At 39.6% G+C, this 17,304-nt stretch overlaps 1 protein-coding gene across 3 annotated transcripts; it reads left to right on the forward strand.

Annotated features, from left to right (window-relative positions):
- The first annotated feature begins 1,040 nt into the window (after positions 1-1,040).
- tmem150ab (transmembrane protein 150Ab) lies at positions 1,041-16,628 on the forward strand. Of its 3 annotated transcripts, none has more exons than XM_051696192.1 (8): positions 1,043-1,465; positions 4,295-4,541; positions 11,357-11,404; positions 11,517-11,603; positions 11,733-11,800; positions 12,209-12,336; positions 12,451-12,628; positions 15,289-16,628. In XM_051696192.1, exons 2-8 carry the CDS (start codon positions 4,477-4,479, stop codon positions 15,597-15,599), a joined length of 885 nt encoding a protein of 294 aa, XP_051552152.1. In that variant the 5' UTR covers positions 1,043-1,465; positions 4,295-4,476; the 3' UTR covers positions 15,600-16,628. The 3 variants fall into 3 exon arrangements, with proteins under 3 accessions (XP_051552154.1, XP_051552152.1, XP_051552153.1); XM_051696193.1 differs by having other exon boundaries at positions 1,445-1,465; positions 4,246-4,541; XM_051696194.1 differs by lacking the exon at positions 4,295-4,541 and having other exon boundaries at positions 1,041-1,465.
- Positions 16,629-17,304: the final 676 nt, after the last annotated feature.

Here is a 17,304-nt window from a genome sequence, read left to right on the forward strand (position 1 = left end):
ACATCAGCTTGAGGTGCAGCAGCTTTCACAGGGATACAGGACCAGCATAAGAAACTGTAGTAGGCAATATACAGTAATGGAGATGTGAGCGCCTCCTGTGGAGGAAGAGCGCCAGTACATCAGCTTGAGATACAGCATCTTTCACAGGGATACAGGACCAGCATAAGAAACTGTAGTAGGCAATATACAGTAATGGAGATGTGAGCGCCTCCTGTGGAGGAAGAGCGCCAGTACATCACCTTGAGATGCAGCAGCTTTCACAGGGATACAGGACCAGCATAAGGAACTGTAGTAGGCAATATACAGTAATGGAGATGTGAGCGCCTCCTGTGGAGGAAGAGCGCCAGTACATCAGCTTGAGATGCAGCAGCTTTCACAGGGATACAGGACCAGCATAAGGAACTGTAGTAGGCAATATACAGTAATGGAGATGTGAGCGCCCCCTGTGGAGGAAGAGCGCTAGTACATCAGCTTGAGATGCAGCAGCTTTCACAGGGATACAGGACCAGCATAAGGAACTGTAGTAGGAAATATACAGTAATGGAGATGTGAGCGCCCCCTGTGGAGGAAGAGCACCAGTACATCAGCTTGAGATGCAGCAGCTTTCACAGGGATACAGGACCAGCATAAGAAACTGTAGTAGGAAATGTACAGTAATGGAGATGTGAGCGCCCCCTGTGGAGGAAGAGCGCCAGTACATCAGCTTGAGATGCAGCAGCTTTCACAGGGATACAGGACCAGCATAAGAAACTGTAGTAGGAAATATACAGTAATGGAGATGTGAGCGCCCCCTGTGGAGGAAGAGCGCCAGTACATCAGCTTGAGATGCAGCAGCTTTCACAGGGATACAGGACCAGCATAAGGAACTGTAGTAGGCAATATACAGTAATGGAGATGTGAGCGCCTCCTGTGGAGGAAGAGCGCCAGTACATCACCTTGAGATGCAGCAGCTTTCACAGGGATACAGGACCAGCATAAGGAACTGTAGTAGGCAATATACAGTAATGGAGATGTGAGCGCCTCCTGTGGAGGAAGAGAGCCAGTACATCAGCTTGAGATGCAGCAGCTTTCACAGGGATACAGGACCAGCATAAGAAACTGTAGTAGGAAATATACAGTAATGGAGATGTGAGCGCCCCCTGTGGAGGAAGAGCGCCAGTACATCAGCTTGAGATGCAGCAGCTTTCACAGGGATACAGGACCAGCATAAGAAACTGTAGTAGGAAATATACAGTAATGGAGATGTGAGCGCCCCCTGTGGAGGAAGAGCGCCAGTACATCAGCTTGAGATGCAGCAGCTTTCACAGGGATACAGGACCAGCATAAGAAACTGTAGTAGGAAATATACAGTAATGGAGATGTGAGCGCCCCCTGTGGAGGAAGAGCGCCAGTACATCAGCTTGAGATGCAGCAGCTTTCACAGAGATACAGCACCAGCATCCACTGACGATCTGCGGGGCCTGCGGTAAGACCGTGATTTTACATATCAAAACAGAACCTCACAATTCTGACAAGCCTGTGTACGATAGTTCATATGCGCCAGAAATAGATATGCAGCGAATGTAGTTAAATAAATACATATATTAAGAAATCCTTATCGTCTTCAAAAGTTGTTTACTTGAATAGCATTTGCTGGATAGCTCACACGCTACCTGATTATGTTGAGTGCGATCTTTAAAACAAACCATTACTTTCAATATTGTGTACTGTCATCTTAATATAACTATTAAGTATAGTGTAATAATAACTTTTAACATTTATCCGGTTAGTTGTGTCGTACTGTATTTACTGATTGTTGTGACATTCAGGATGATCTGTGCTGAAGGGTAGATCAGATTAGTCCGGATGTGCCACATTTATTACATTTTCATAATTCACAGATTAGTACAAATCTATCTTTTAGTATAGGAAACAAATATATTTGCAGAAGGTTATAGCACAATTAAAATATTTACATTCGAATAAAAAAGTATTTTGGTGCAACTGTACAGTTACACTTGAAATGTTACTATTATATCAACCCACTGTATGTAAATTAGCTCACAGTAAAGGGATGATGTCACTGTTTTTATACTTTTGAATATTACTCAATAGTTTTCGCCTTTTTATGGTATGAGCTAATTCTTTTAATTTTGAGGAATAATATGCGTGTAAGCCTAATGTCTAAGTGGGACCAACATTAGACTATTTGAAATTAGTTAAATCGGTATAAATAAATACTTTTTATTAGCTAAATCAATCCTTCTTCAGCCAGATACCTTAAAGAAATGTTTCAGGTTCAATACAAGTTGAGCTCAGTCGACAGCATTTGTGGCATAATGTTTATTAACATAAAAAAATTATTTTGACTTGACTGTTTTTCATTTAAAAAAAAGGCTAAAATTGTGGTTACAGTAAGGCACTTACAGTGGAAGAGAATGGGGCCAGTCCATAAACGTTAAAATGCATACTGTTTTAAAAGCACAAGACATAAACGTCTGACGTGTTAGCATGATTTTAGTGTGATAAAATTGCTTATAAGCTTTATAGACATTACGTTGTTATGGCAGCGAAGTTGTAATATTGGATAGAACTTAACACAGATAAGATGTTTAAAGGAATAGTTCACTCACAAATGAAAATTATGTAATCATTTCCTCACCCTCATGCCATCCCAGAAGAGTATGCCTTTGTTTTTTCTGCTGAACACACAAACACACACAAAAAGATTTTTAGAAGAATATCTCAGTTCTGTAGGTCCTCACAATGCAAGTGAATGGTGACCAGAAATCTGAAGCTAGAAAAGCATGTAAAGACAGCATAAAAGTAATCCATAAGACTAAAGTGATTTAATCCATGTCTTCTGAAGTGATATGATAGGTGTGGGTGAGAAACGGATCAATATTTATATAATTGTTTCACTATAAATTTCCACTTTTACTTTCACATTGCTCTTCTTTTGTTTTATAGCGATTCACATTCTTCGTGCATATCACCACCTACTCGTCGGGCTGGTCAAAGTTGGAGATTTATAGTAAAAAAGGACTTAAATATTGATCTGTTTCTCACCCAAAGCTATTATATCGGTTCTTAAGACATGGATTTAACCACTGTTATGCAACTCTTATGGATTACTTTTATGTTGCCTCTATGTGCTTTTTGTGCTTCAAAGTTTTGGTCACCATTCACTTGCATTGTGAGGACCTACAGAGCTGAAGTATTCTTCTAAAAATCTTCATTTGTGCTCAGCAGAAGAAAGTCTGGGATGGCATGAGGGTGAGTAATTGATGAGAGAATTTTCATTTTTGGGTGAACTATGTATTCTTTGTATTGATCCAAGAGGTCAGCGTGTGACGTTTCGATCTTCTATTGGTCATGCGTCCTCTCGTCAAACAGATTCACAGTTCAGAGTTCACAAAACTTGAACTTTGGATAAGCATTGTAGTACGAAATTTCTTCGCATGAGATTGCGTTTCCGTTCTCACGCATTCAGATGCGTTTGAATGGGAGTGAATGGAGCACGAAGTGTAGTGTGACCAGCACTTAAGTCTGCTATGAAAGACAGAACTGGACTACTCTTTAGGAGTTAAGACCCATAAATAATCCTTTATAGTCCTACAGACTCAAGTTATGCAAAAGCAGGTTTCTCATCTTGACGTGCACATCCACTGTTGTTGTATTCTACCTTTGTCATCTGTTGTTTAACAATGATTACATCTTCTACTAGTGCTTCTTCATGAAAGCAACGGCTCAATTGTGAGTATTGCCACCTTGTGGACCCACTAATTAGTGCAAATAATTCCAGGTGTATGCACGTTTAGAGTTCAAATAAAACCGGGCCGCACACGTTTAGTGCTCGAGCAGTCTGCTGATGACAAAATTTGCTTCTGACTGAGGTATACTATTGGATTAAAGCAATTTTATTACACTAAAAGTATGCTGACACTTTTAATGTTAGTAAACAAAGAACAGAATGATGGCAGATGTGCTACTTGCTCAGACGACATATTTTTCAGATACATCTTGCAGGACTTTATTCTTACTATCAGTGACTCTTGATGTAGCTACTAAGATCCACTCTGATATGGTGATCACAGGCTGAAGCACAAGTAGCTTGCAATTTTTATGTTACAACTGCAAATGTCGATAGAGAGACCAAAGTTGTATACTAGTTCAGTGCTGCTTTAAGTAGTCTGTTTAAAATGCAAATTTTCATGGTATTGTATATATGCCGCTTCAGATGCAACTTCTTTGCCACCTTTGCAGTGTAAAGTCTCTTTGTAAACAACCATCAACATCACTATTTCTTCAGTAGTTATTGATGGTTATTGAGAAACAGAGGGACTACAGATGTAGCCGAAGGAGCATTGCACTGCCCCCGCTGGTGTTCATACCCCACACTGCATGGCTTCACCTGCTAGTGTTTCACATCGTGTCTCCATAGCCCAATCCTGCACACCCTCATGCTGAGGTTGCAGGCATCTGACAGATTGACCAATGACTGCCTGGATTGTTCTGCCTGTCAGCTTGTCTGCCTTCTCCATCACGGGCATATGGATCGTGTGAGTGTTTAAGTTGTTAATTGTTATGATATTCACAATTAGGGTTGGGAATCGAGAACCGTTTCTTGTTCAGAACCGGTTCCATTCTTTAAAAAATACTGGAATTGTATGATCTTCATGGCTCTTGGTTCCGTTAACGGTTCTCCAACGTGCAATTTTCTGCCGATGCGGCTGGAACACCATCCTGAAATACTCTGACAGTGTTTCCAGCAGCACATGTCTGCAGCAGCGCTGCCCTCTACTGACTCTACATTGTAAAACACACAGCTCTACCAGTGTATTTGATTCCCGATCGAACGAATCTCAAGCAGGCTCTTTTGAATCTACAGCACGAAACATACACGCTTCCGGTATAGTCCGATCCCAAAAGAACCATTCTAATGAGCCGGTTCTTTTGAATCTACAGTGCGAGACATACAGCGCTTCCAGTATACAAGTAATGTTATACTGATGTGCAAGTTATGAATGTCCAACTCGAAATTAAATAAGAACTGTTGAAGTCTCACATGCCTGAAGTACAACATTAGGCTACTGCTCAATCACACATCGCTGACTGAAGTGCTGAATGCAGACTGTTTTATAAAACTGAGCCTTTTGTGGTTTAGTAAACACACAAGGCTATATCGTGATTTCATTCTTAATTCAATCAATCGTGCAGCATTAATGGATACCAGACAGTTTTCCCCTTATCATTAACAATAAGTACTAGGGGTGTAACGTTGTATCTTGGCACGATACATCACGGTTCAAAAAAATGATGATACGCATCGCGGAGATTGGATGGTATTTGTTTGTTTGTCTTTTAATTATTTTACAAGCATCTATATCCAATACGTGCAACGTCCTAAACATAGGTGTAGGTATACGCATGGAAATCACTTCAATGCACACAAGGAGCTCTAAAATGCGATTACTAGCTGAATCTGCAAGAACTGAAAGTGCAACCAAGTAAGCTAATGTAATACAGGGAGCGGGAGAGAGAGAAGCGCCTTTTTATAACTGGGAGGGATCTTGGGGCGTATAACAGAAAACTTCCTATCTTATGTCTTAAGTCAAAATCTGATCAGTTAAGTTAGGATTTTTCACAAATTCATATTACCGAATCAAATCCTAACTGTAATTACAGTAAGATAGCATAATGCATTTTAGGAAATGTTATTCTGTAATACACTATATTGCCAAAAGTATTCGCTCATCTGCCTTTAGATGCATATGAACTTAAGTGACATCCCATTCTTAATCCATAGGGTTTAATATGATGTCGGCCCACCCTTTGCAGCTATAACAGATTCAGCTCTTCTGGGAAGGCTTTCCACAAGGTTTAGGAGTGTGTTTATGGGAATTTTTGACCATTCTTCCAGAAGCGCATTTGTGAGGTCAGACACTGATGTTGGACGAGAAGGCCTGGCTCGCAGTCTTCGCTCTAATTCATCCCAAAGGTGCTCTATCAGGTTGAGGTCAGGACTCTGTGCAGGCCAGTCAAGTTCTTCCACACCAACCTCGCTCATCCATGTCTTTATGGACCTTGCTTTGTGCACTGGTGCGCAGTCATGTTGGAACAGGAAGGGGCCATCCCCAAACTGTTCCCACAAAGTTGGGAGCATGGAATTGTCCAAAATCTCTTGGTATGCTGAAGCATTAAGAGTTCCTTTCACTGGAACTAAGGGGCCAAGCCCAGCTCCTGAAAAACAACCCCACACCATAATCCCCCCTCCACCAAACTTCACAGTTGGCACAATGCAGTCAGACAAGTACCGTTCTCCTGGCAACCGCCAAACCCAGACTCGTCCATCAGATTGCCAGATGGAGAAGCGTGATTCGTCACTCCAGAGAACGCATCTCCACTGCTTTACACCACTGCATCCGACGCTTTGCATTGCACTTGGTGATGTATGGCTTGGATGCAGCTGCTCGGCCATGGAAACCCATTCCATGAAGCTCTCTACGCACTGTTCTTGAGCTAATCTGAAGGCCACATGAACTTTGGAGGTCTGTAGCGATTGACTCTGCAGAAAGTTGGCGACCTCTGCGCACTATGCGCCTCAGCAACCGCTGACACCGCTCTGTCATTTTACGTGGCCTACCACTTCGTGGCTGAGTTGCTGTCATTCCCAATCACTTCCACTTTGTTAAAATACCACTGACATTTGACTGTGGAATATTTGGTAGCGAGAAAATTTCACGACTGGACTTGTTGCACAGGTGGCATCCTATCACAGTACCATGCTGGAATTCACTGAGCTCCTGAGAGTGGCCCATTCTTTCACAAATGTTTCTAGAAGCAGTCTGCATGCCTAGGTGCTTCATTTTATACACCTGTGGCCATGGAAGTGATTGGAACACCTGAATTCAATTATTTGGATGGGTGAGCGAATACTTTTGGCAATATAGTGTAGCTTTTGTCCTGAATAAGATCCTAACTGGAATTTCCATGGTTACCAAACAGATAGTATTCTAAAGTTAGGATCCTTCTGTAATACACCCCCTGATGTCCATCTGATGCACAAGATCGTGTTTACAGAGGTACTATGATAGTGCCATATTAATCTACTATATATAATTCTGAATTTGTATTATAATGCTTGCAATATTTTGATTTCATCAGTACATTTCAGTAGGTTTTTAAGTAGGGACATTATTTGACTGGATAAGCATGCACTTTCATGAAATACAGTGCATCTGGAAAGTATTCACAGCGCTTCACTTTTTCCACATTTTGTTATGTTACAGCCTTATTCCAAAATTGATTAAATTCATTATTTTCCTCAAAATTCTATAAACAATACCCCATAATGACAATGTGAAAGAAGTTTGTTTGAAATCTTTGCAAATTTATTAAAAATAAAAAACGAAAAAAAAAAATCACATGTACATAAGTATTCACAGCCTTTGCTCAATACTTTGTTGAAGCACCTTTGGCACCAATTACAGCCTCAAGTCTTTTTGAGTATGATGCTTCAAGCTTGGCACACCTATTTTTGGGCAGCTTCTCCCATTCTTCTTTGCAGGACCTCTCAAGCTCCATCAGGTTGGATGGGGAGCATCGGTGCACAGCCATTTTCAGATCTCTCCAGAGATGTTCAATCGGGTTCAAGTCTGAGCTCTGGCTGGGCCACTCAAGGACATTCACAGAGTTGTCCTGGAGCCACTCCTTTGTTATCTTGGCTGTGTGCTTAGGGACGTTGTTCTGTTGGAAGATGAACCTTCACCCCAGTCTGAGGTCCAGAGCGCTCTGGAGCAGGTTTTCATCAAGGATGTCTCTGTACATTGCTGCATTCATCTTTCCCTCGATCCTGACTAGTCTCCCAGTTTCTGCCGCTGAAAAACATCCCCACAGCATGATGCTGCCACCACCATGCTTCACTGTAGGGATGGTATTGGCCAGGTGAGGAGCGGTGCCTGGTTTCCTCCAGACATGACGCTTGCCATTCAGGCCAAAGAGTTCAGTCTTTGTTTCTCATGGTCTGAGAGTCCTTCAGGTGCCTTTTGGCAAACTCCAGGCAGGCTGTCATGTGCCTTTTACTGAGGAGTGGCTTCCGTCTGGCCACTCTACCATTCAGGCCTGATTGGTGGAGTGCTGTAGAGATGATTGTTCTTCTGGAAGGTTCTCCTCTCTCCACAGAGAAATGCTGGAGCTCTGTCAGAGTGACCATTGGGTTCTTGGTCACCTTCCTGACTAAGGCCCTTCTCCCCCGATCGCTCAGTTTGGCCGGGCGGCCAGCTCTAGGAAGAGTCCTGGTGGTTCCAAACTTCTTCCATTTACGGATGATGGAGGCCACTGTGCTCATTGGGACCTTCAATGCTGCAGAAATTTTTCTGTACCCTTCCCCAGATCTGTGCCTCGATACAATCCTGTCTCGGAGGTCTACAGACAATTCCTTGGACTTCATGGTTTGGTTTGTGCTCTGACATGCACTGTTAACTGTGGGACCTTATATAGACAGGTGTGTGCCTTTCCAAATCATGTCCAATCAACTGAATTTACCACAGGTGGACTCCAATCAAGTTGTAGAAACTTCTCAATTTTGAGTGTCATGGCAAAGGCTGTGAATACTTAATGTACATGTGATTTTTTTTTTTTTTTTTTCCCGTTTTTTATTTTTAATAAATTTGCAAAGATTTCAAACAAACTTCTTTCACATTGTCATTATGGGGTATTGTTTGTAGAATTTTGAGGAAAATAATGAATTTAATCCATTTTGGAATAAGGCTGTAACATAACAAAATGTGGAAAAAGTGAAGCGCTGTGAATACTTTCCGGATGCACTGTATGTGTTTTTGAAAATAATATTTAGATGTAATCAGAGAAAATATTATTTTAGAGCAATTCAGCTTTAATTTAAAATATTTTAAATGTATGTAATCAGTGACAGTGTGTAAGAGAGACAGGGACAATCTAACATTATTCCATATTTTCTGCAAAGCTAATTATTAGCTCATATTTACATTTGGTGTCACCATTGCCCTGTTCTAGGCTGATTTTTAATCCCAGTACATCTCTGATGGATCATATAGCACTTTTAAGAACAGTGCTAAATGTTTTGCATGTCTTTAAAGTAATAATAATAAAACTTTCAATCTTAACTTTTCTTCATTCAGGCTTAGTTGAAAGAATAGTAAAATGAACCGAACCGTGAGCTCAGTATAGTGAACTGAACCGAATCGTGAGATGAGTGAACCGTTACACCCCTAATAAGTGCTAATTTTACAACTGTCACATTCGAAACCATGACCATGGTATAAGCGGGATAATCCACAGCTAGGTGTGCTTTAAGCAGTTATAATGCACTTCATGTCGGCTGGTTCTTTGGCTCTACGTCGTGAATTAAAATCGTTTAAAGCACACCTACCAAAGGCTTGTCCCTTACTTTAAACAGAATCTTTTTTGTATTATTATTATTATTTTTTTTTTTTAAGCTTTTTTATTGTTCAACAATATGGATGATAAGGTTGTCCAGTTTTAGACAACACATGTTTAGCTGCATCTGGTTAGAAAAAAGAATACATAAAAAATAAATAATTTTATGAATTATACAAGGCATATTTGCTATGTGGAAACTATAAATGGAATAGAGTTACATTGAAAAACAGTTCCAGTTTAAGCCTCGCCCACATCCAGTTATATTGAATACAGATACAGATCATTTTGCCATTGCAACAGATATACAGGTGCATCTCAATAAATTAGAATGTCGTGGAAAAGTTCATTTATTTCAGTAATTCAACTCAAATCGTGAAACTCGTGTATTAAATAAATTCAGTGCACACAGACTGAAGTAGTTTAAGTCTTTGGTTCTTTTAATTGTGATGATTTTGGCTCACATTTAACAAAAACCCACCAATTCACTATCTCAGAAAATTAGAATATGGTGACATGCCAATCAGCTAATCAACTCAAAACACCTGCAAAGGTTTCCTGAGCCTTCAAAATGATCTCTCAGTTTGGTTCACTAGGCTACACAATCATGGGGAAGACTGCTGATCTGACAGTTGTCCAGAAGACAATCATTGACACCCTTCACAAGGAGGGTAAGCCACAAACATTCATTGCCAAAGAAGCTGGCTGTTCACAGAGTGCTGTATCCAAGCATGTTAACAAAAAGTTGAGTGGAAGGAAAAAGTTGGAAGAAAAAGATGCACAACCAACCGAGAGAACCGCAGCCTAATGAGGATTGTCAAGCAAAATCGATTCAAGAATTTGGGTGAACTTCACAAGGAATGGACTGAGGCTGTGGTCAAGGCATCAAGAGCCACCACACACAGACATGTCAAGGAATTTGGCTACAGTTGTTGTATTCCTCTTGTTAAGCCACTCCTGAACCACAGACAACGTCAGAGGCGTCTTACCTGGGCTAAGGAGAAGAAGAACTGGACTGTTGCCCAGTGGTCCAAAGTCCTCTTTTCAGATGAGAGCAAGTTTTGTATTTCATTTGGAAACCAAGGTCCTAGAGTCTGGAGGAAGGGTGGAGAAGCTCATAGCCCAAGTTGCTTGAAGTCCAGTGTTAAGTTTCCACAGTCTGTGATGATTTGGGGTGCAATGTCATCTGCTGGTGTTGATCCATTGTGTTTTTTGAAAACCAAAGTCACTGCACCCGTTTACCAAGAAATTTTGAAGCACTTCATGCTTCCTTCTGCTGACCAGCTTTTTAAAGATGCTGATTTCATTTTCCAGCAGGATTTGGCACCTGCCCACACTGCCAAAAGCACCAAAAGTTGGTTAAATGACCATGGTGTTGGTGTGCTTGACTGGCCAGCAAACTCACCAGACCTGAACCCCATAGAGAATCTATGGGGTATTGTCAAGAGGAAAATGAGAAACAAGAGACCAAAAAATGCAGATGAGCTGACGGCCACTGTCAAAGAAACCTGGGCTTCCATACCACCTCAGCAGTGCCACAAACTGATCACCTCCATGCCACGCCGAACTGAGGCAGTATTTAAAGGAAAAGGAGCCCCAACCAAGTATTTAGTACATATACAGTAAATGAACATACTTTCCAGAAGGCCAACAATTCACTAAAAATGTTTTTTTTTATTGGTCTTATGATGTATTCTAATTTTTTGAGATAGTGAATTGGTGGGTTTTTGTTAAATGTGAGCCAAAATCATCACAATTAAAAGAACCAAAGACTTAAACTACTTCAGTCTGTGTGCATTTAATTTATTTAATACACGAGTTTCACAATTTGAGTTGAATTACTGAAATAAATGAACTTTTCCACGACATTCTAATTTATTGAGATGCACCTGTAGATAATGGTTTTGCTGCTCACCACTATTATTAACACTAATTCTAAAATATTTTTTGTCTCTAGTTATGCCATGGCAGTAATTAACCATCATGTATGTCCTGTTGAGAACTGGTAAGTTGAATCCCAAACCTCCCAGTATCTGCATGCACTTCTGCCCAATCCGGTCCAGAGTCACTTTGTAGCTAGTACTTCAGTGTTTCATGCTTAGTTCTGTGTATCGTAGGTCATACAACTTAACATGTACAGAGGTAACGGCTAAGAGGGGCTTCCCAAAGACCTGCTGCACTCTTCAAGACATCCCCCTCATCAGGTGAATGCTTGCTGTGAATTTATCTGGAATACCACAGAATGACCACAATTTTAAGATGTCTCATTTCACTGGTTTCGCTATTTTTGTTAACCTTGACCTAAAGTGTTATCTTTTGTTTTCTTTTGACAGTAAATGTGGTTGCTATCCACCAGAGAGCTGTCTCTTCAGTTTGATAGGCAATGTTGGGGCTTTTATGGGTAAGAATTAGGATTTCAAAATGACTAAATACTTCACTTAATATTCAATATGCACTCCACCTTTAAACGGTTGGTGATTACCCAAGCTGTCTTTTAAAGGCGGAGTGTCTGTTTTTTGTTTTTTTTTTTTCTGTTAAAATACTTTCTATTCTAGTTTAATGGGTATACTGCTACAAGTGGCGCAGAAAATGCACACTTCACCTGTTAATATATTTTCTTTGAAATGACCATAAACAGACCTTTTAACTCAAGTTCAGTAGATTGATATCTGAATATTTTGTATAATTAATCTAATTAATAATATTAATAATCAGGATATGCCTCATTGTCATTGAGAGCAGTATATTCCCAACAAATGTCTTATATTCTGTTCCTTCTCTCTTTTCCTCTTGTGATCTGTCTCTGCAGTGGTTATGGTGTGCATGCTGCGCTATTCTCAAGTGATTGAACACAGTCATCACTGCTGGACCAATACGAGCGCTTTGGTGTCTGGCTGCATTAACGCCCTGGGTCTGGTCATGGTGGGCAACTTTCAGGTGAGCAGGCGAGAGACTTCCCTGGCGACTTCAGCCCATGTTATGCAAATGTCAGTGGCATCACCATTTGTGTTTTGGCTTCCTCTCATTCTCTGTCTTTTTTTGTTCTCTCAGGTCGATCACGCTAAAACGCTTCATTATGTTGGAGCTGGTGTTGCGTTCCCTGCCGGCTTGCTCTTTGTGTGTCTGCAGTGCGTTCTGACGTATCGTATAGCGGAGACGGCGCTGGACTACTGGATGGCTCATGTGCGTATAGCTCTCTCAGCTGGAACTCTGGTCTCGCTTGTCCTCAGTATCCTTATCAAGATTGTTTCTATACAGCAACACAATGACCCCGTTTGCACCCGGTAGTCACATCCGTCTCAGTGAATAGTGTTAAATACAGCTGTGGTCCAAAGCATTTTGTGATCCGATCACTTGAAACACATTCAGAGGCTGTCGAAATCACATTTGCAGTGTGAACACTAATTGGTCCTGTCTCATTGCTCTAAAACAAGGGTTTTAAACTTTGCCAGTTACATGCAACTTTAAAAGAAAAATCGAAAAGTTTGGAAAAACTCATGCATGAACAAGACTTCACAGAACATTTCCTCTTTTTTATACTTCCGGTTGGCACTGTTCTCTATCTTGGCGCAGCTCTCAGCGGCCGAGGCGTTTATACTTGATGCGCCCCTCGGTTGCATTATTCTCCCAAATGACAGATGGCAGTGCAGAGAGCTAAACCAACAAGAAACGGCTGTGAAGATGTGCTTTGCTGAACTTTACTAAGCCACGTTTAACAATAATAATAGCTCATGTTCATTGGTCATGTGTAATAGCCGAACAAAACAAAAACACTTAAGAACCAGTAGGCTATTTATACTGGCTGTCTGTCTGTGTCTAAACTTAAACACTTAAGGTTGCAGTTAAAGGAATATTCTGAGTTAAACTCAGTCGGCAGCATTTGTGGAGTAATGTTGATTGCCTCCTTTTCTTTAAAAAAAGGCAAAAATGGAGGTTACAATTTTTCTTTGATAAGGGTTTATAAAGGGGTTTATTAATGACTAATTATTAATTTACAAATGCATTATAAACCGTTGATATGTGTTTATAAGGGAGACTTGCCAAATAGTGAGCCATTTTACCTCATATGGTATAAATGCTTAATAACACTTATTTAACATTGGTAACTGATAAAAATGTACCTTAATGTAAAGCGGACACAATTGAAGAATTTATTAGTTGCCAACATTAGAAATCTGTTTCCATAAAGTTGGTTTAATGTCAAGAAATTAAAGTAATTAATATAAACACAAATTGGACTGTAGCAAAATGACACAATCCCTCCTTTTAATCTCACTATAATTATCTGTTTTTTCTGCATTGTGACATAAATCATGAATTGGAACATTTTATGTTTCTGATTTATGGAAGTATGAATAAGTATATTTATTAAGCATTTATAAGATGTTAACAAGTTTAAATGCTCACTATTTGGCAAGTATTGCATGAAATTTGGCCTTTTTATTCATGTTGTTATAACTGCATATAAATGATTTATAATGCATTTGTAAATTACTTACTAGTCATTATTGAATGTGAATGAGGCCAGTTTTTGGAGGGTTTGAAGGCAGAAATGTGAAGCTTATAATTTTATAAAAGCACATTTTTCTGTTAAAACTTGTGTATTATTATTTGATCTGTAAAATTTGCATTTTTTTGGTCATTTTAGGGTTTAAGGCATTAAACCGACATGGCAACTAAGTTGTAATATTTGATATAACTTTACACAGAAAAGATTGGTAAGTGATTTTATCACATAAATCATGTTAACATAAATATTATTCACATCTTGAACAGATTGGCCCCATTCACTTCCATTGTAAGTACCTCACTATAACCCAGGTATTTGCTTCTTTAAAAAAAAAAAAAAAAGAAAGAAAGATGGACAAGTCGAAATTAGTTTTGTGGCTATCAGTGTTATGCCTCAAAAGCTGTTGATTGAGCTTGAAGGAATAGTTCTTCTAAAAATGAAAATTCTCTCATCATTTACTCACCTTCATGCCATCCCAGATGTGTATAACTTTCTTTCTTCTGCAGAACACAAATTAAGACTTTTAGAAGAATATCTCACCTCTGTAGGTCCATACAATGTGTGAATGGGTGCCAAGATTTTGAAGCTCCAAAAATAATATAAGGCAGCATAAAAGCAATCCAGTGGTTAAATCAATGTCTTCTGAAGCGATTTGATAGGTGTGGGTGAGAAACGGATCAATATTTAAGTGCTTTTTTACTAGAAATTATACTCCCTGCTCAGTCAATCTTCACTTTAACTTTCACATTCTTCTTCTTGTGTTTTTGGTGATTCACATTCTTTATGCATATCACCCCCTACTGGGCAGGGAGTAGAATTTCTAGCAAAAAAGGACTTAAATATTGAAACATGTTTAACTTGACACTGTGTCCTAAAAACACAGCGCTATTTAAAAGGTTTGTCTATGTACGAATGCTTCAGATGGATGATCTTGGAGTGTTTCACTTTGGTGGCATTGCGTTTCAGCGTCTCACGCCATATGTACGGGTCAGGGGCATGATTAATTGCATAATTTAAATATATATATATATATTTATTTATATAATTAATTGCACAAAATTAACACGTTAAATCGACAGCCTTAATTAGAAATTACAAGTCACATTAATAACACACTACTATTAATAAAAATATGCAATTTAACATTATTAATTTTAATTAGGTGTAATGCAGTAGCATATCAATACTTACAATACAACAATACTTTGAAAAACATTTAAATGTTTCCCAGCATTGCTTGTCTATGAGGTAATACCATTACAGGTGATTAGTTAACTGACAGTGACATGTACCATGATTTACCGGGACTTTTAATGCTGAAGGTAAAGTGTGCCCTTCATTTTTATCTCTATTCCTTAACATCATCCTTCCTACTTAAGGTGGCATCTTCTTCATCCACGAGAGCTTTATGTTGCAGCACGCCGCAGCCATTTGTGAATGGGTCTTCACAGTGCTGGTTCTGGTCTACTACGGCACCTTCACTTATGAGTTCGGCACGGTCAACACTGACACCATGATGGCAGCCTTAATGAAGCGCAGTCAACATCACCATCCGGGCTCAGGGGTCATCATGGGAGGCATCAACAAAGGTGTTGTGATGGGATGTGGTGCCCGCAGCCTTAAGTCTCCCCGGGGCAGTAGCACCTCCACACACCTCAACTGTACACCAGAGAGCATCGCCATGCTTTAGAGCTTAACTGATACACCATTCTCTCAGACCTTTCAGTGTATAGTCTCAGATATAAATCCTTTTCACATTCACATCACGGATTTGTGAACAACCGGCACAAGCAATATATATTTATTTTTTTTACCCAATTTGGAATGCGCAATTCCCAATGTGCTCTAAGTCCTCATGGTGGCATAGTGACTCGCCTCAATCCAGGTGGCGGAGGACGAATCTCAGTTGCCTCCGCGTCTGAGACCGTCAATCCGCGCATCTTATCACGTGGCTTGTTGAGCAAATTACCATGGAGACATAGCGCATGTGGAGGCTTCACACTATTCTCCGCAGCATCCATGCACAACTCACCACGCGCCCCTCTGAGAGCGAACCACATTATGGCGACCACGAGGAGGTTACTCCATGTGACTCTACCCTCCCTAGCAACCGGGCCAATTTGGTTGCTTAGGAGACCTGGCTGGAGGCACTCAGCACGCCCTGGATTCGAACTTGCAACTCCAGAGGTGGTAGTCAGCGTCTTTACTCGCTGAGCTACCCAGGCCCCCCGGTACAAGCAATATTGAATTACTTTGCAAAGTTACAGCAAGTTTGCAGATTTGTTGATTATAATCTAAAAGTAATGGCCAGTCAGTCATAGCTAATATATTTTGCGTGATATTTTGCATTCATTTTTAAGACAACTTGGAGCAACGCAGCCCCAGTAACCAGCGCAAATGAACCCTTCTCATGATTCATTGGGCCTCTGATAAAAGTGTATTCATTTACTGTGTAAAACTGCAATAACTTGTATCTAAAGGTGAGTTCACACTGACAGCGATTGAAGGAATAGAAAGGATTCAAGTAATAGAAATGTTCATGTGAGCCACTGTAAGTGAGCTTCTCTCATGCACAACGGATGTCAAGTTTTTTGCTGAAATATGACTTGAATTGCTTGTTGTTTCTCACAAACCCGGAAGCCTTGGAATATGATGCATGAGTTGCATGGATTACTTTTATGATATTTTTAGGTTATTTTTTAAGCTTTATACCAATAGTTGCTGAAATATATATATATATATATATATATATTTTTTAATTTATTATTATTTTAAAAGATGAAGGGTTTTGTGTGTGTGTGTATATATATATATATATATATATATATATATATATATATATATATATATATATATATATATACACACAAAACCCTTCATTTTTTAAAATAATAATAAAAAAAATATATATATATATATATATATATATATATATATATATATATATATAAAACACACAGTTGAAGTCAGAAATTACATACACTTATGTAATTTGACCACTCCACAGAATTAATATTAGCAAACTATAGTGTTGGCAAGTCGTTTAGGACATCTACTTTGTGCATGACATTAGTAATTTTTCCAACAGTTGTTTACAGACAGATTGTTTCCCTTTTAATTGACTATATCAAAATTCCAGTGGGTCAAAAGTTTACATACACTAACTGTGCTTTTAAGCAGCTTGGAAAATTCCAGAAAATTATGTCAAGCCTTTAGACAATTAACTTCTGATAGGAGGTGTACTGAATTGGAGGTGTATCTGTGGATGTATTTTAAGGCCTACCTTCAAACTCAGTGCCTCTTTGCTTGACATCATGGGAAAATCAAAAGAAATCAGCCAAGACCTCCACAAGTCTGTTTCATCATTGGGAACAATTTCCAAATGTCTGAAGGTA

The sequence above is a fragment of the Myxocyprinus asiaticus genome, chromosome 4 (assembly GCF_019703515.2).
Source record: "Myxocyprinus asiaticus isolate MX2 ecotype Aquarium Trade chromosome 4, UBuf_Myxa_2, whole genome shotgun sequence".
Lineage (NCBI taxonomy): Eukaryota > Metazoa > Chordata > Actinopteri > Cypriniformes > Catostomidae > Myxocyprinus > Myxocyprinus asiaticus.

Coding starts and splice junctions, on each gene's coding strand:
- tmem150ab (XM_051696192.1), top strand. CDS start 4,477: ATGACTGCCTGGATTGTTCTGCCTGTCAGCTTGTCTGCCTTCTCCATC. Junction 4,542..11,356: donor ATCACGGGCATATGGATCGT/GTGAGTGTTTAA, acceptor TTTTGTCTCTAG/TTATGCCATGGCAGTAATTA. Junction 12,629..15,288: donor TCTGGTCTCGCTTGTCCTCA/GTATCCTTATCA, acceptor TTCCTACTTAAG/GTGGCATCTTCTTCATCCAC.